The 19635-nt window shown below is 40.1% G+C and overlaps 1 protein-coding gene across 1 annotated transcript in view; it reads right to left on the bottom strand.

Moving 5' to 3' along the window:
* Window positions 1-11895: 11895 nt before the first annotated feature.
* The window catches only part of ramp1.L (receptor (G protein-coupled) activity modifying protein 1 L homeolog), a 36721-nt gene continuing 28981 nt past the window's right edge, over window positions 11896-19635 (bottom strand). Inside the window, exon 3 of the mRNA XM_018236076.2 lies at window positions 11896-13255. Coding sequence (XP_018091565.1) covers window positions 13000-13255 — 256 coding nt within the window. The 3' untranslated portion in view covers window positions 11896-12999. The remainder of the gene's footprint in view (window positions 13256-19635) is intronic.

Raw genomic sequence — 19635 nt, 5'->3', positions numbered from 1 at the left:
CAAGGCCTACATATCTCAAGAGAGGGTTAAGGGAGTCATTTTCCGTGGGGGACCAAGCTGGGATTACCCGTAACTTTGATGCTCTCAAATGGTTCTAGAAGTGATAATCTTTAGTTACATACAGTAGTTGCTGTTCTCCTGTATCTCCAAGACACAGACTTGAAGCAGCTATGGGATTTATTGAAACCTATGGATTCAGGTGAATCTGACTAAATGTTTGAGCCCTTGGTACAGATAACACCGCACTAATTATTGTGGATATTTGCCTGCACCTATTCCTCACTCTATGGGCAAGTCTTGTGCTCTTCAAAGTGGTTCTCATATCAACTTATAATACATTTCCATAGTTTATACAACATGGCAACATCCTCACATGTTTCATAAGGAATAACATACTAGACAAAACAAAAGTAACCCTATATGTGCCATGTAAAGGGTAGACTGATCCTTCCTATTCTCTGTACTACTTAAATGGCTGGGCATGTGCCATGTGTAAACTGGTGGTAGCCCCTAATACCTTAATTCCTAACACAGCCCTCAAGACCCCAGAAGTTGTATAAATTGCCCCCTACCAGTCATAAGTTGATTTTTGCAGACCCAAGTAACCGTAATATGCATGGCCGAAAAAAAGCGTGATTTTGGTAAGGCTCTCAAATTGTTTTTTTTGGCCTAGTATTAGAATAAGGAAACTTTGCAAAATTCTTTAACATGACTTGCCTATAACCTATAACCATTCCTGGAACTAGGCAACCGCCTGAACTGAGGGTACATCACAATTTCCAGCTTGTTTAAGCTTTTGCAAGGCAATATTGTCTCTATTGTCTCTTGCATACTGACTGTATGTCTTGGTTGTGGAACTCTTGAAGTTCGAAGATCTTAACTTGATTTCCAAAATTTACTATACAGCAGTGACAGGCCGTCAGCCACTATTCCGCTGAATATTTTTGAGTGGCCTCCCCGGTGAACTTCACATGGCACCATTGGCAGGAGATGACTGATGATCTGTATCATTTTCTAATATCCAGGGATCATTTTATTCAGTACAAATGGTGCATCAATCCCTGGACAGACTCCATTAAATTGGCAATGAAGATATTGGCATATCATAGAGGTCAAAAGCAAGGGGCACATTTTTTTGCAACTGTTGCTTTGCCGTCTGTCTCTAGAAAGATGTTACAATCCAAGGTAACTTAACTGCTTTGTTCCTAGAATCTCATTATTATACTACACAAGGAACTTTATTATCTTGCACTGAATGGGACAGGGAGACACTGTGGCTAAAGATAATCAGCTAAATTGCTTCAGTGCAGTTGTCCATACCAGATAATCAGACATTGCTTTCAGTCTCTATTATGTATTAAAATGATCAATGAACTGCACTTGTGCAATTTAGCACCTATATTAGTAACTGCACCCCTTTGTCTTTACTTACTCAGGAGATCTGCTGATGATGTACTTCTGAGTAAAGGACTGCCTTACTATTGATAATATGTCACTTGGGTTATTCACACTTGAACTGACACTATGTAATTGCTTCAAGAACGAGCATATCAAACAATGTAAACCCTACTGTAATTTCAAAAGGTAAAAGAATTGGCTAATTCCTTTTGGAGCCTCAACATCTTGCTCTGGAAATAATGGGAGAACAGAAAGTCACCTTGGCTGCCTTGTGCCACATTATCCGCTTGCATGGAACTGCTTTTTGATTCACAGTAATCACAGGGATAGACCCTGCAGGAAAGTATGATCAGGCTGCCCAGAGCCTCCACTTTTATCTTCTACAGATCATGTTTATGGCAGCATAGAGAATGTGCTTGCGCCTCATGCCAACATGCCTTCATGTGTATCTTAACAGGCCTCCAGGGGACAAAAAAAATGAGGATCTTTTCTCCCTGGCTTGTTCTTTTAATACTTTCTTTTTATATGAATCATTTCGGTATGTGTGTGTAATATGTAAATCAAGAGAGTTTAATTAAGCATGCCACATTCATAATTAGAGAGGCAGCTGGATAAGAGCTCATGAAGTCACAGCTCAGGAGCAGAATGCAGGGCACTAGTGTTCTCAGAGGGAATGTATTATGTGCAATTAAATGTATGTCAATTATACAAGGGCAATTCTATACGGTATATTACTGTTTGCATCACCTCTTTCTAATACAAGATGTATTAATGGAACCCACTTTGTGCTTTTGGGAACCCAGGCTCATGATCCCTTGTATGAATGAGTACTTACTTGATTTCATAACTGTCGTAACAATATTATAGGTAATAGTGTGGCTAAATGATGAGTGTGTGAAGCCTAGCTTAACTCAGAAGTACAAAACATTTGTAGAAGAGCAGCTGAATAATGCAGTTCCAGTACCAGGAGGTAGCAGTCCCCAAATGCACCATTACTTATGAGATCTGTCTGACTCATAATAACCTGTCTTTAGGACAATGGCACAGATAGTGACATGTTTCCTGTTTACTATCGACAGGTTAGAAAATTTACACGCAAGTCTATGGAAGGTTCGGGACCGGATTTACATAGCAGGCACCCCTAGGCCCACTGCCTGTCCCCTCCCCTTCCTTTGTGCACATGCACAAATTTCAGCATCAGGTTCAGAGTACTGGGTGTACAGAAAATTTTAAAAACTATTGTATCTCCTGCAAATCCCCAGTGCTTCTGAACCAATGCGGGTGTGGTTGAGCAGCATGCCGCCGCCCTAAAATTCTACCGCCCTAGGCCTGGACCTATGTGGCATTTCCACAAATCTGGGTCTTGGAAGGCTGCTTCTGGTGCTTTGGAGCCATGTTACCAGGCTACCTCAAACACACCTCAGTGAGGCAACTTCAGGCGACTATTGAAAACGCATTGCCGCGTGTGCATTAGCACAGGTGACTTTTCATTGTAGCCTATGGGGAAAAACGCTGAGGCAGTTCGATAGTCGCTCAAAAGATGAGGCAATTAGTTGCAGGGTGACAAAATCTCCCCACATCTCCTTGTGTGAACTAGCCCAAAGCAGCCTTTTGTGCCTTTGCCCTTTAGAAGGCCAGATATCCATGTTTAAAAAAATTATGGGATCTGGCCTGTCTATATTAGGCTAGGGCCAGACGGGGACAGACACCTTTCACTTCGAGATGAGCCCTCTGCTATTTGGATGCCACAAGGTCTTAAAAGAGAATTCAACCCTAAAATTAAAAAAAACTCCTACCCCCCTACCCTACATAGACCCCCCTCCCTTCTCCCCGGGCAAATGCCCCTAACATTTTACTTATCCCTCGGTGCAGATTCAGGCATCGGAGTTCAAGGACGCCATCTTCTTCTCTTTGGAAATCTTCAGAATGTGGCCGGCGTGATGGCCCGGGGTAACTCTTAGGCTGGAGGGAGGGGGTCTATGAAGGGTAGGTGGTAGTGTTTTTTTAACGCTAGGGTTGAATTCTCCTTTAAAGTAAGAGAACCAAAGTGAGAGTTCTGGGCAGACAAGGGAACCGTATTGTGTGACAGGAGGGACAGAGTTGGAGCTAAGCATAGTCGAAGAACAGGCCGGGGTTAAAACCAATCAATCAGTGCAGTACAGAGTCAGGATCTGGAAGAATAGTAACAGGCAAAGGTCAGTTCAGGCACAGATACAGTGGTGGTCAAGGACAGGCAAAGGTCAAGGAACAGTGTAACCAGGCTAGAAGAGCAACCAGGGAACTATTTACAATAGACCTACTTTGGGCCCGGAGAATTGTTTGTGGCACCCATACATATTCAAATACAAAAGATGAGCACAGCAAACCTGGAAGTGGCGTCCGTCAAAAGAAGGAGCTGTGCACAGGAGAGGAGGCAGCACGTGTCCCCGCAGGCCCCTGCCACCTCCCAGGTTGTGTTACACTAAAGCCAAAACCCAATCAATGGTTTAGTACATACCTAATTAATACATATAACAGCAACTCCTAATATGATGCATTCATGTTAGTTAGAAAAACCAAACATAACATTTTGCATTATGAAAGCAGGTTTAATTCTTTTCAATATATGTGAATATATAAATTACAGAGGTTTCAAAAGGGGGTCATTATAATTCCCCAGGGCAGAAGTACAAGAGCAATAAAGTGTCACAAGGTTCACAGTGCACTGTCCGTGTCATCTGCCATAGGATATTCCAGTGGTGCCATTAGTCTTACAGTTATGCAACATCAAGAGACAAAAGACAGTAAATAACATCATGGTTTCTTCCCAGAATAAAGTCTTTTATATGAGACGAATAAATGTAAGTGCGCGGTTTGTTAAGGTGTGGCAAATAAAGGGATTAAGAATTGCAGCACTAAGATTGAAACCCCATAATTATAAGAAAAGAGAAATATGGGTGAATATTGACATGGTAATATCAACAGGCAGATGATACATATCCTAAACTTCCCTAATGTGTCAGGAAAAAAATGGTAAATTAAAAAAAGGAGAGAGAGAGAGAAAAAAGCAATTAAATGGATTCTAATTATCAATGGAAAGTTTATGCAATAGTGCACAGGTAGTGCTGTCCCTATAATACTATATTTATTGTTCACTTTAGATGCGATTTTATGATTCTTTTGTTGCAAATATTTCCTAGCTCCTATGTTGTTGGTAATTCTACACATTCTGCATTGCCTTTGCCATTGTGTTGTCTCTCCCTTATCCCCTACCAAAAACCTCACTTTTATGAGGATTTTGTGAAGGATACAACCATTCAGCAATGGGCATGTTTGGATTTGTTATTCTATCTGTAATAGACTAGCGATGACCAAAGTGACTTTTTTGCTAGGGGGTTCAATGTCAGGGCCAAAAGTCAGCGCAAGTAATTTCCTATACCTCTTAGCCTTCGATTTTAATCCTTCAGTAATGCAATGGTCTATGTGTCATGAAATAAATTGGCAGGCTTTGATCTGGACTATGGATATGTCTAAGGTCGGCACAATTAATCTAATTAAAGGAAAATGAAACCCCCTAAAAACAATGTGGTTATAATTGTATCATTTTATATACTGAATTTACTGCACCAGCCTTAAGGTTTGGCATCTCTAACAGCAATGATCCAGGACTTCAAAATTGTCACAGGAGTTTCCCATTTTGGATTGTGTTAGGAGTGTCAGTGACCTGCACGTGCTCAGTGTGCTCTAGACAGCTGTTGAGAAGCTGAACGTGTCACAAATGAAGCAGAAAGTAAGGATTGCTTGTCATATGAGCTGATGCTACAGGGCTGATTATTATATTTTGATGCAGATGATCGTTTCGAATTTTCAAATGCTACTGCTTTCAGCTGCAAATGCATTTACAAATAACTTGAAACCAGTGAAAACGCTTAAGTAATAGATATTGGAAAGTTGCTTTGAATTACATTTTCTTTCATTAGGCAAAAAACTGTTTGAGAGGAGGACACCATTAACAAGCCTGGCTCTTCTTAAAACTTATACAGAACTTTGGTCTGCAATTGAATAATTCCAGTACTTATCCTTTTCTATAGGAGCGATAGAATTCATTTCTAATCATGTACAAACCCTCAGCCTGTCTCTTCTCTATTCCTTGGCAGGATAAAGCTGCCTCTCTGCATGGTTATCATGTATTTCATATTATGCTTATATTATCTGGTGGGAATGGGTTGTAACTGTTTTCCATTCCGCCCAGGCTCATATTTCTCATATGTCTGTGTTTAAAAACTGAAATAGTAGTGTTCCACAAGGTGTTTTGCAGGGTTCAATCTCATCAGGGACAATCACAGGGATAAAAACAAGCAAAACAGCCAGCAGCTGCTTCCCATTATATTATATAGGAATTGCACAACCTGTGGCACTTGAGGGAGTATTATGTGAGCAGACACCTGCATTCTCACTGAATACTCACACCCCTGTGTTACCAGTGGCAGGCCTAGTGCATTTATACCCCAGTATCAGAGGGGCCCCATATAAGGAACACAAGGTTAAATGGGAGATCTACATTTTGCAACACTTTTTAGGGGTTTCAGTGTAGAAATGGAGAGTTGGGGAGAATGGCTCTGCAAGATACACATGAAAGCCCAGCTTAGAAGTCAGTTAGGGTAAGATTTTGGCATGAATATTTATTTGTCGTTCTAGACAATCTTGAAACTATGACTAATAGAGTAATATTTTTCTGTACTCGTTTCATAAACTAAGCAGGGTTGGACTGGGCCTGCAGGACACCAGGAAAAAACCTGAAAAACACAAAGTCACATGATCTAACATGGCAAAGGGTGGGGGGATACAAACTGCGGTGAAGGCTGCCAGACAGCAACTAGATAGATGGGGTCTTGAGGTGGCAGCCCCAGTGAGTCTCGAACACCCCAGTCCAACATTGAAACTATGGGAGACCCTTCAAGGGTGACCCTGGCTAAAGGTTGTATTTTCATGTGGGGCTCAAACCTGATGAAACCATAAGTTTAGAGCAGTGGTTCCCAAACTGTGGTTCTGCCCTAACCCTCCTCCTCCCCTCTGAGGTGTTTGGAGCTGTGGCAAGGAGGCTCGGGTCAGTTACAGTGAGATTTGGGGAGACATTTATTTACTCTCTTAGATACACCTGGAAACCCAGTGAGAGTGGGAAAAAGTATTTCCTGTGCTCCTAACACTAAAGGGCTGGAGACTGACCATACATTGATTATTTAGCTGCACCATCTATTGTATGTTCATTATTGAGTGTGAACAGAATCTACCATTTCCAATTAACATCTCTTTTGGACTGACATTCACACTGGCTGGATAGTCATCAATGTCAATATGAGTGTCTCTGTTGGTTTTCATCATTCACTTTATCGTCGCTGGTTTTTGGTCTTTGCTTCTTCTGGGGTTGATTGTTCTGGAACATCGTAATGTCCTGATGGGCTTAACTATAGTATTCTGTCACCTTGCAGAAATCCCATTTTACAGTCTGTATTAGGGTAAATTTAGTGCCCCTGCCAAAACACAGAAGCTGTTTGTATACTGCAATAAATCCCATCCCCTTGATTGATAACACAAGGGAAAGCCTTGAAATAGCAGAACATTGTTTCCGCTGTATGTTCCATGATTTTGATTTGTCTGCAAAGATGTTCACCTTGTCTGTATAATTTATTGTTTTAAAGTAAATTTTTAGGTCCATTGCTTGCAGGTCAGTGGTACATGCATGACTGTGTGCTCATTCCTCTTCCAGTTGGGCTTGACTATCATTTGGGAATAATAAAACTGCTAAAGCAGAGAGTGAGGAATTTTCACTTTACTATAATCTGATGCATTCCAGAAGTCTGATAAGTCCCACATGATATTTCCTACTGCCATTATTGGAAGATGCTGTTAGAGGTACTGAGGTTTAATGCATTGACTGCAAGATGGTCACTGATGAACAATTTGGCACAAAAATCTGCACTAACTGGATTAAGGAGCATTATACCTCCACTCATATAAAATCCTGTACAGGGTCGACACTTGTGTAGTTGGGTTATTGCAATGTTGGGATTCTGTGGAAAAATTACCAAGGAGTGAACAGTGTTTTTTTTTTTATTATTATTTGAAGATTTTATTTTCATAGAAAAAAAGAAAAACTCTTACAAGCATAATATTAACACATTAGCGATTGGTTCAGTTACATTATCAAAGATTGGTATAACAAGACTTGTAGGCACTGCTATAGACATATCTTCGTGGTACCAATAAACCTATGTATTGAGCATATAAGCGAATAATTGTCTTTATTAGTGCTGTCGGCACGTGCTCAACCTGTAGTATGTGGTAAGTATTGGCCAATCCGCTATCAATGCTTCGCAGAGATCCAAGAGGGGAGGAAAAACGTAAACAATAAAAGTAATAGTGAGGGGAAAGAGGGGAGAGAAAGTGAGGAAGGGGGGTCAGAGGATGAGAGCAGAGGAGCCAAACCATTGAGTCAGTTCGAATCTGTTTGGGTTGTCTCGAATTCAGCCCAGTAAATCCTGCCCTGCTCAAGATAGTTCAATGTAATGCTATACATGCAGCTGGCTTGTAGGTGGGGAGGGAGAAACAGACGCTAGAAGGGGGGGAAAGAAGGAAGGGGGGAAGAAAGGTTAAGAAGAGAGACAGGTATCATAGCTACAATGCATATTTACCAAATGACAACTGAATTCCCACAGTGTTCAAGTAGTTCCAGAGTCGGGGGAATGTGAGTCAGATTGGGTATCCTCCAAGTATCGGGTCCACGGGTACCACTCCAGCTCCCCCTCATAGCTCTTGTCTAAAAGAATATTTCTGATGGTTTCCATCGCTCGGATCCAGTTTACCTTGTTATCAGTAATTGTAGGCCAGGTAATTGTGGCCGTTTCCAATTAGCTGCTAGGAGAGATCTTGCTGCTGTCAGGATGTGTGTGGCTAATTTATGGGATAATTTAGAATTAATGTTCTCAATTCTCATACCCAGTAGGAACAGTGTCTTTTTAAGTACAAACATAAATGGTGCGTAGAGTGTAGAGCCCCTGTGTGTCTTGAGCCCCACCAGCTTCACAGGCGATATGTCCACCCATGATCCTGTAGCAGTGCATAGGGGCACTCTGTGATTTTTTATAGAAGATAAAAGGGGACCCCCCCCCAATGTTGGGCATCATTTGCAGGCTGCAATGAGGCCCTGTCCTTACTGACTGCCATTTGGATGGTTGCAAAATGCAGGATTCCTCTGGGTGCAAGTGTTTGTTAAAAGAGCACAAACATGTTGTATGTGCTCTACACTTGCACACTGGAAAAAGTACACGTATTTCATGTGCAATGATTTGCAGCCATGAAACCATGAATAGGAGTCCTTTGCATCATAATTTTATCCATAAAGAAAAGAACAAGAGCATCCTGAATTTGCACAAGAAAAGGGGAAAGAAAGATAGACCTTGGCATACAAAGTGGTACAATTCTTTTTGTATTATAATCATCTTCCGTGAAGCCTGAAGCAGTGTGGTCTAGCAGCCAAGGAGACATGGCATCACCAGATTTGGACTGGCTTATTAGAGTACCGGAGGATCTTCTGGTGGGTCCTGACCACCAAAACAATTGCCATCGGCCCCTTCTTATTCCCATGGTATGTCTATAGAACACCTTTAATATTTGGTATTATCTGCATCTATTTGTTGTAAATGTGGGACTGGTCCCTGGATATCAGGTTCTCTAGAGGCAATAGGAATCCAGCCTGGACCTTCCTGTAGTTGTGGGCAGCCATAGAGGGCCATAAATTCAACTTTTCACACAAAGAACCAATGAGAGATACCATGAACTATGAGAGCATACAAATTCCCTGTTAATCATAAGTAATTATGATGGAGAATGGGAAGGGAATAGTGGGCCAAAGCATCACCATAACAATAATGCCAAACATGAGAGACACATTCTGTAAAAAAGTGTATGTAGCAGCACATATTGCACAAGTATGTAATATGATTGGTATATACAGGTCACAGCTATCAATCAATGAATATATAGTACTAATCTCCCTGTGCAATATATTCCTTATCTGCACTTTATTTATATTGATCTAGACTCGCAAAGTGAGGCTTGAGGAGAAATACAAATTCCTTCCTTGGCATTCAAACTCTTTTAAAATCCCCTGCTCTATGGCTCACAGTCAGACCTTGGTAACCCATGTATTTTCCCATACAATGTGTAGAAAAAGATGATTTCAAAGGGATTGTGCATAATGGGCAAGGCATCCCCCACGCCGTGTGCACACACAGTAAGACAATGTACTAATACTTTTTATAGATTCCAGAAAACCTGCGTACGTAAATGAAATACAGCTTGAACCACTGGAACAAAAGGAAAGGTGCAGAGTGGGTGAGTCAAATTGATCCGTTGGAGGAAATGGCCAGCAGAAGAGTTAGTATGGGGATCAACCGATGCTTATACTTCTGAGCTGGGGTCAAGTGTTTTCAAAGTCTTATCTTATTATCCCCAGCAGGTCTCACACAATCAATATGTGGGTAATTACTGGGAGCTGTGGATTAACGAGCTGAGATCAGGACCCAGCATTATGAGCTATCGATGGGAGATCTTCCACTGTTTCACACCTCAGTCACCCCCCATTAATATAACACAAGGTTTTAGTGAATTCTGCACACTCAGCTAACAAAGCAGAAGAATGAAGCTTTTTATATTCAGCTATAACATGTCCTTGGTCAGCAGCCAGGGAGGCACCTCAGATGTGAATAGAACTGCCCTCATGATATGTTAGGAGATATACAACTATAAATCATTCCCTCCATCTCAGGTTCTCAGGAACTAAAACAAGTATGAGCCAAAGGTGCAGTATTTTGCTGCAATATTCCCACAGCTAACCAAAGACAGTAAAGGCAAAGGATGACAAATCTGGCTTTTTTACTTCCATGAAATGTCATAAAAGGGGACATCCCATGTGATCCAAGCAGTATCTAGTTTCACAGCATTTATTTTTAGGTGCCCATACAAAGCTGGGCATTGGCTCCAACTTGAACACTTGAATGAGCCACCAGAATTTTGGAGAGTGTATGTGCCCCATAAGCACATCAACCAAACGAGGCTGATATGATCACATGAATTGTCCCTTGGACATGCAGAGCTTTAAGGCTGAGCTGATGGTTCTTTATTTGCAGGTTACCAGATCTTTATTTTACTGTGCAAGGAAACTTTAGACTGTGCTCTCATGATCACTGATCACTGCTGAAGAGGAGCTGCAGAAGGATGCAAGGCTGATATTACTAAAGACATGTCTTGAGAAAGGTCCAGACTGGACCGAAACGTTGACAAATAAACTTCACTTTTCTTGATCTCATTATGAAGTCCTGGAGTGCGTCATTCCTTGGAACACGACTATATATATATATATATATATATATATATATATATATATATATATAGAGGAAATAATTACAAATGACTCTGCATAATGACCCTGTAAAGAAAGGTACTTCCTAAAGCACCTTGTGGAGTTATTTGTGCTAATGAGTTGCACTCCTGTGCTTTCCATATGAAACTGTGCAGCGTATGGCCTTACTAATATCACCTTTCAGTTATTTTGCCTTTCCCTTGGACCTGACATGCTCTTGTACAAAAGAAGTCTGTGTGTGCACCTGTATATAGACCCATTTGCTTACCTGGGTGGAGTGGAAAGTAAACAGGCAAACACGATACTGCCCGTGTTACTAGAAACACCTTAAGTGCCAGAAACTGATGTAACTCTTCTTAAACATACACTTACCTTTGACAAAATAAATATGTATCTCACAGCGTCTGCTCTTGTCCCCCACTCTCTTCCTCATTTTCCCCATGTTTCCATTATTTACCCATGAGGCAGTGCATAAGCCTTGTCTTGCATGGAGGGGCTACTGGGCCCCATATGATGTAGGAAATGGGTAGGTGGCCAGGGACAGAGGGGATTTGAAATACTTCTGGCTACGTATCTAAGGGCTGTTTTAGCATCTTTGCAACTCCTACATGGTGGAGTGATTAAGATACTCATGCTTTAAATTCAATTTTGAGGGCTAATCTAGAAACAGAAAAGTGTAATAGTAGCAAAGGTTAAATGTGTCTATACATTCTCCTCTGTACTTGTGCCACTGGTTGTTGACTAAGGTGCATACTAAGGACTCACGGACACATGGAAGCCTTGTAATGAACCCCTCCACCATGAGTATCTTAAGCACTTTTACAATTCATCTACCAAATATCCCAGTTTCTACTCATTCAGGGCAGATCAGACCAGAAACCCTAGGGGGAGACTTCACAGAAATACATATAAAAAATAATCTGATTCTTTTTATTTTGAGAAAAGAAATCCGTAAAATGGGAAGGGTGGGTAGAGAGACAGAGAGAGAGAGGAACTGGCACGGAACTTTGGTGTTGCATGCCAATCCTGCCGCTAGTAAACATCACATGTGCTTATGTCTCTGATTGCTAATAATTAGAACTGGTCACACAGCCAGGGAATATAAACTCTTTTATTGACTGATTAAAAAAACGTTTTCATTTTTTTCTGCATCATGAGAAAGTTCTCAGGGAGTGTAACTGAAAGGTTCAATCAATAATAAAGCACATACAGTCCTTCAGAAGTGAGCCAATGTTTCTCTGACAGATGGAGGGCTGCCAGTTAGAGATTGCTCCCCCAATGAAATGTATGACTTGTGCTATTACATGGCCAGCTGGCCATTCTGGTATAAGGGTAAAGATGGGATGATCCTATGTGGAACACAATATATTGATAAATAAGAAGACAAGAAAAGCCACTTGTTTTTTTTTTTGTCCAACAGAAAGCAAGCTTTCCTGCCATATCCAAGCGGACTCTGGTCACAAGTCCAAGCTGTGTGATTTGGCACCTTCTTGGTTATGTATGGGGGTAACTCTAGCAGTTGCAAAGTGTCTGTGCCTCCTCATAATGTTTCTTCCACCTCAGCAAGTATCTGCACATAAGTCCCTGGCTCCTGTGGCATCCTATAGACTGCTATGAATGTAGAGCTCTGAGACAGGCCTAGGTAATCAATTAGCTTTTCCATTATAGGCAAACTTATAAAGTGGTCCATTGAGCAAAGGTTTCTAGATTAGAGCTACAGCTAACATGGCCGCCTCCACTGAGCTTATTATGGGAACAAGAGTGTCCAGTGATCAGGCCTGTACTGTAATACAGAATAAGATACGCACAATACCATATGCAATGTGACTTCTTCCTGAGGACTGATGATATAAAGATCTCTTCAACTTAAATGACATGTTTAAGGTCTTGAAGGCAGCTCTTAATTTCTTGTATTTAATTTCAGCAAACAAAACCTCATTAAGCTCCTCGATTGTTGTGGAGAGCCTCTTGGTCTTGAGTCCCCGGCTTCCCGTCAAAACCCAGCCTAGTAGAACTGATGCCACATCAAGTACCGTACTGAGTCAGGGCATCTGTGATGTTTCCAACAGGATTTTACTGGACTGTTTAATGCAAAGCCTGAAGTCTTGTCTCTATACAAACTGGAGAACTGGGTCTTATTTTCCTTCTCCAAACCTTTAGTTAGGGAGTGGAATTGAGAGTGGGAATAAGTGTCACGCCTATCAGACAATCCCTTCACTCCGTTTGCTCCTCCACACCACCAGGGCCGTCATCAGCATGGTAATGAGGACAGGGACAAAGATGAAGGAACAAAGAATGGGGAACGGAGGGTCGGCTGGAAGGCGTCCTGTCAGTGAGCAGGTGCTGAAGTACTTCTTGTGAATAACTATGAAGAAATGATCCACCATGTGGTTAGGCCAGAAACAATCCAGATTTGCAGCCAAAATAACTGTACAGTTTGTGAGATCTGCATACATCCTGCGGGGGCAAGAGGGGAAAACATCAGCTGGCTTGCACATAGCAATAACTTACACTTGAATTAACTAATAATCATATTAATAATCTCATAAAACAAACCATGCTGCGTGAAAAATCAGAAATGTATTTAGCCATATATAAAGTGCAGGCCACACCAGGCATCAGGTAGCTGAACAGACATACAGTAAATTATAGTTTACTGTGGATTTGTGGTTTCTGAAATTAAAAGCCAGAGGCTTCACATACAAGTTTTACTTGGGTTTATATGTCATGTCACCTGAGTGAAGAACCTGATGTTAGTTTTCCATACGGGTCTGTATCCAATAGAATGGAACACATACAATTCTAATGCACGTTAAACGCAAATTCAGAAGGTACCTGTGTGTGAAGCTTATCTCAAGCTGAAACTGGAACAAGGTGCTAAGTGCTGTACAGTCGGGTGCAAGCTGGGGAGCATCCATATGCAGGGCCAGATTACCTGCTAGGCACCCTAGGCACCTGCCTAGCTCTAGGGGCCCGCCATGGTGTAAAGTGCAGAATACATGGTGCTTTGTGCCTGTTTTTTGCACTTTTCTCCATGACCAGTCCCAGCATCGAAGAACAAAACAATGAAAACAGTATTATACTTTAATTCCATAATATTTCCATTACATAAATACAATCAAACCATATGCATTGAAGATGGAATAATGGCACAGTAAGAACCAGATTTTGTAGCCATGTTGTTTTTCTTTTCTTTTCTTTTTTTCAGTTTTGTAAAATCCACAATACTCAGGGGCAGATTCATTATTACTCTTATTTCTGTGCTGCTACTGATTAATAGGAACATAGAAAACTATTTGTTCAAAGTTATTATGCTGCTCATAGACTTTCCCATCCAACTGCTTGGAAACCACTGAGACTTTCCCAGTTAGGCTAATGGCACAGGGATCATTTTCTCGGCTGGTGTATGTGCAATCTGTGTGCAATTAGCTCTAGAATTTGAATAAATCTGCCCCTCAGTCTGACTTCATGTGTGTGACACTCACTTACACATATGCCCTACCCTACAAGCCCCATCCTCTAAGCCAGTGATCCCCAACCAGTGGCTCATAAACAACATGTTGCTCTCCAACCCCTTGGATGTTGCTCCCAGTGACCTCAAAGCAGATCCTTATTTTTGAATTCCTGGCTTGGAGGCAAATTTTGGCTTCATAAAAACCAGGTGTACTGCCAAGCAGAGCCTCCTGTAGGCTGCCAGCTGCCAATCCACATAGGGGCTACCAAATAGCCAATCACAGCACTTATTTGGCATCCCCATGCTTGTGTTACTCCCCAATTATTTATACATTTGAATGTAAACGCAGTTATAAAAAGGTTGGGGATCCCTGCTCGAAGCCATCTGGGAGAGATTAATATCAGTTTGTTTACAAGATTGATATGTTATCTGAAACTTCAGTGTTTTGTCTAATGAGTATAATTAGGATTTATCATTGTATGGCAAAGATTGACAGAACAAAGCTAAATATTTACTCTACAGGGAGACAATCTAATCAGCAAGAGGCACCAGATACACAGTGAAACGATTTATCATGTAAACACCAACAGGGCATGTAATAAAAGTTATAAATGGAAAAAGAAATCACACAAATAAGAACAAACATTTGCACTGAGCAGTGTAATATTCATTAGATTAGTCAGTTTAGATAGTTTAGATAAAGTTAGCATGTTTTAGAACTATAGTAATAAGCTGTCAGATGCGTTATCCAGTAATGTATTAGTTTGTATTTGTTATATTTTGCCTTTTTAATAAAGTAGTAGTTGTAGAAAACAAAAAGTGTGAACTCAGTCTTTACACTTATTTATGAGTTAATTATTAGTGAAATATAAATGTTAATATTTAACAAACTGTCTATGGGAAAATATGGGAACTACTGAAGCACAAATCATCACTGCTAAAGGGCTACGGCTGTCATAAGTCAGCTTCTTTGTAATGCTCTAGTTCTTCTGTAGAGCTCTTACACACGGGCATTTTTTTCATGCTGAGTGTGAAAAATTTCTGAAGGTGAATAAATGCATTTATTGCATTTCTATGGGATTTTTTTAACTGCAGCTAAATGCATTTTTGTCAGTTCCAAAAACAAACCACAATGCAATTTGAATGGAGTAAAACACAACTCTGAATGCTGACGAGTAGAACCAGCCAACCAGTTATTGTGAACAACAAACCGGTCCTGAACAATTAATGGGCAAAACATTCTTCACCTCAGAATATGGGGAGGATCAAGTGGGGGAGTGATAAGTTAAGTGAATATATACAGCTATGGGATCTATTATCAGGATGGGGTTGGGACCTGGGTTTTTCCAGTTTTTTCTGTAATTTGGATCCGCGTATTTTCAGTCTGCTGAAAAACATTTAAACATGTAAGTGTATGCAAACCCAGTAGAATTGTTATGCCTCCAATATGGATTCATGTGGCACAGGGCTGCACCGCATCCACTATTTTGGGATTTGGCCGAATCCTCTGCGAAAGATTCAGCCGTATACGAACTGAAAGCCTAATATGCATATATAAATTAGGGAACCGAGGGGAAAGGAGCGTGTGCGTAAAACATTTTTGACTTCCTTCTGTGATGAAAAGTCACTTGATTTTTTGGATTCAGATTCGGTTCCGCCAGGCACTAGGATTCGGTCAAATCCAAATCCTACTGAAAAAGGCTGAATCCCGAACCAAATCCTGGATTTGGTGCTTCCCTAGTTACCATCTAGTACAAGTTATTGTTTCTGTTTATTATTACAGGTATGGGACCTGTTTTCCAGAAAGTTCGGGGGGGGGGGGTTCCAGATAATGGATCTTTCTGTAATTTAGATCTTCATACCTTAAGTCTACTAAAAAATCATGTAAATATTAAATAAACCCAATAGGCTGTTTTTGCTTCCAATAAGGATTAATTATATCTTAGTCTGGATAAAGTACAATGTATTGTTTAATAAATACAGAGAAATTATTTGTATAAATCGGAGTCTATGGGAGACAGGCTTTCTATAATTCGGAGCTTTCTGGATAATGGATGCCATACCTGTACAGAAAAAAAAAAAATGTCCTTAATTGGAGTGGTGTCTTCCGAAGACTAAAGTTCCACTGGTTTCCGTGGATTCATCAGTATGTCTTTAGCCTTGATAGCTGTACATTCTACAGGGAGGGGAAATAGCAGCCAAATGACCTGATTATGAGACTAAGAAAATCATCTTCAGAGACATCACTTCTGTCACATCAGCAGAAAAAGCAATTTCTCCACTTATTGTGTGCGTTGAAGAGAAGGAGAACACGCTGTCATTGCTTATTGCATTAGCTTCTATTTAAAGTTTTATGGGATTAACAAGAAAAAGGGTGTATTTCCCAGTGCACGACTCAATACAAATTTCATTGCCTACATTTGGAATCGCTTCCCTGGAGCCTGGAAGTTATTAATCACAATCCTTCAATATACAGAATGCAGCTTAAACTATGTCACTGCTGATATGTAGAACTAACCACCTTGTTTACCCTTTTGCAGCATAGAGCTCCTTATTAATGGAGAAGTGCTCCATTTCTCAAAGGGAAAAGAACAACTTTTTGCTCTCCTAGATACTCCTGAAATGCCATGCAGATTGCCTATTTGGTAGCATTGTGGTATATACTTAAAGGGGACCCGTCACCCAAAAAAATTATTCAAAATCCTATTTTATCACATTAGTCAAGCAAAATTAACTTAATGATGACTACATAAATTATTTGAATCTTGTTTCCTTCAGTCTGAGAATTCATAATTATAGCAAGCAGGCAGGAGCCATTGCATCATCTCAGAATCTTGTTTGTGCACAAGAAAGGGGGACCCGATGTCCATCCCCATGCACTGGTTACACAATTAAACGGTGAAGAGAACGTGAAGAATGTGTGAGAGAAGAATGTGTGGAGAGCAGCGACTTTTAGGAAGTGCTGAATGAAAAGTGAAAGTAATTGTCTGCCACGCCTCTTTGCCTAAGGCATAGAGGAGGGGCAGAAAATATTTGATTGACAGCTATGAATGCTTTAATAAAAAATAGAATTTGGAAATCATGTTTAATTTGAAAAGGACTTTTATTATACAGATTTTTGTTAAGACAAACATCTGCCTTGTTGCATTTAATAGGCAAATGTACCTGTTTCAACTTACATACAAATTCAACTTAAGAATAAACCTACAGACCCTATATTGTGACCTGGGCACTGCCTGTTCTTGGCACCATTGGCTTCCTCTTGCCTCTTGTTCTGAATTTCACAAAGTTGTGCCTATTGATGAATTGGGAACCCTGGAGCTACTACAACATCTGAATCAGGCAGCGCCCTGCGTCCATTGAAACAGCACAGTTGTAACAAACGTACAAACAGCAAAAATTATACCAAAAAACTAAATTTTCTCTGAAATTGCATTTGATTGGGTCACAGTGCAAGTGCAACTATATTATTTTAATGCATCGTCCACAACTGTGTCATGCACATGTCCCACTGGCAACCAGAATTATGCTGGAATCATGGGGAAACAATTCCACTGCATTATGGGAAAGAACATGACAGTTGCACTTGCAATTGTGAAAGACCCCTTTATTGTCTGTCCTTGTTATTCTTGGAACTATTTTTAAGAAGAAAAGAATTTGTATAGCAGAGAATTACTTAAACATGGGGTCTCACTACTGGGAATATATTAGGTAAAACACACTTTATTTATTCCAAATTTAAAATACAAATAAATACATATTAAAAAAACTGGACATAACAGCAATGTGTTAGGTGTGGCATTAATACATTTGTTTCACTAAAGGTAAAGATATTAAAGTGGACCTGTCACCCAGACACACAAATCTGTATAATAAAAGTCCTTTTCAAATTAAACATGAAATCCAATTTCTATTTTTTATTAAAGCATTCATAGCTGTTGTAAACTCATTTAAATATCTCAGATGTCAATCAAATATTGTCTGCCCCTCCTCTATGCCAGTGGCATAGAGGAGGGGCAGACAATTACTTTCACTTTCCATTCAGCACTTCCTAGATGTCACTGCTCTTCCCACATTCCCCCATTCTATTTACCATTTAATTGTGTACCCAGGGCATGGGGAATGGACATCAGGTCCCCCATTCTGGTGCACAAACGAGATTCTGAGATGATACAAGTCTTGTCTTAATAACAGTGTCCACAAAATGGCTGCTGCCTGCTTGCTATAATTATGAATTCCCAGACTGAAGGAAACAAGATTCAAATAATTTATACAGTGTAATTAAAGTTCATTTTGCTTGACTAATGTGATAAAATATGATTTTGAATAATTTTTTTGGGTGACGGGTCCCCTTTAACACATTTAATTGAGTACCTGGGTACTCTTATATATATATATATATATATATATATATATATATATATATATATATATATACATATATTGCTAGTAGGTTATCTAGTAAGGAATCTATGCCCAATACCCCAGTTGCCTTCCGGCATAAGTAAAATAAACATAATTGCACAAAATTGAGAGCCTACAATAAACGAAATGAAGGCAACCACCTGTACTCACCTCAACATCACTGTGAATCCACCTCAATGCACATTTCACCTATAGCTTTTTCAAAGGGGTGGACTGGCAGTAAAGGGAAAAACAGAAAAGACCAGGAATAGTTTAAGGAATAAATCTAATCTATGTGAATATTCGCCCTCTATTAAGTGTCACTCCAAAGCTGCAATCCTCCTCTCCTCAAATTACTTAATATCTGCCATGTTCAGCTTTTATTTCACATTGAAAGTAAAATCAAAACTGGACCAAAACTGTTGAATCTTAACTTGTAAATCCACCCTAGGGCCCAGGTGGGTGAATTTTTCACTTTGAAATCATCACATTTTTGCTATGCAAACCTTCCAGTCTGGTCCATAGTAGAGACACTTCTCAGGACCAAATAATGACAGTTTTTCAAGGAAATTAAAATTCTGTCTGATGTCTTTTTTTCCTCCTACTTCTAACAATATCTGATAATGTGGGTTTCGCGATAATACGGAATACTGAATCTTGACGTTTCCTATTCTGATGAGTTCTTTTGTAGCCATCACAAGCCGTTTTATGACCAGGGAGATTAGATAAAGGCTTCTCACTTCATCAGCCATTTCTTGTTACCAGGGAAACATTTATACTTTCAGTATCACAATGATACTGCATTTTAATAGCTTTAAATATTTGGCAAATTGGTATCATATTAATGAGCGAACTAGTGGAACATTTCCTTATGTTTATAACAGCTTAGTTTCCTTTTCTCAGCCAGAAGCAATTAATACAATGTATACCATATTCTTTTTTTAGTAACCCTAACATCAGTGCTCTATTATTGGGTCGA

Source organism: Xenopus laevis, chromosome 9_10L (genome assembly GCF_017654675.1).
Source record: "Xenopus laevis strain J_2021 chromosome 9_10L, Xenopus_laevis_v10.1, whole genome shotgun sequence".
Taxonomy (NCBI): domain Eukaryota; kingdom Metazoa; phylum Chordata; class Amphibia; order Anura; family Pipidae; genus Xenopus; species Xenopus laevis.
Note: the sequence above shows the minus strand (reverse complement) of the source record. Positions and strands in the feature narration are given on the sequence as shown.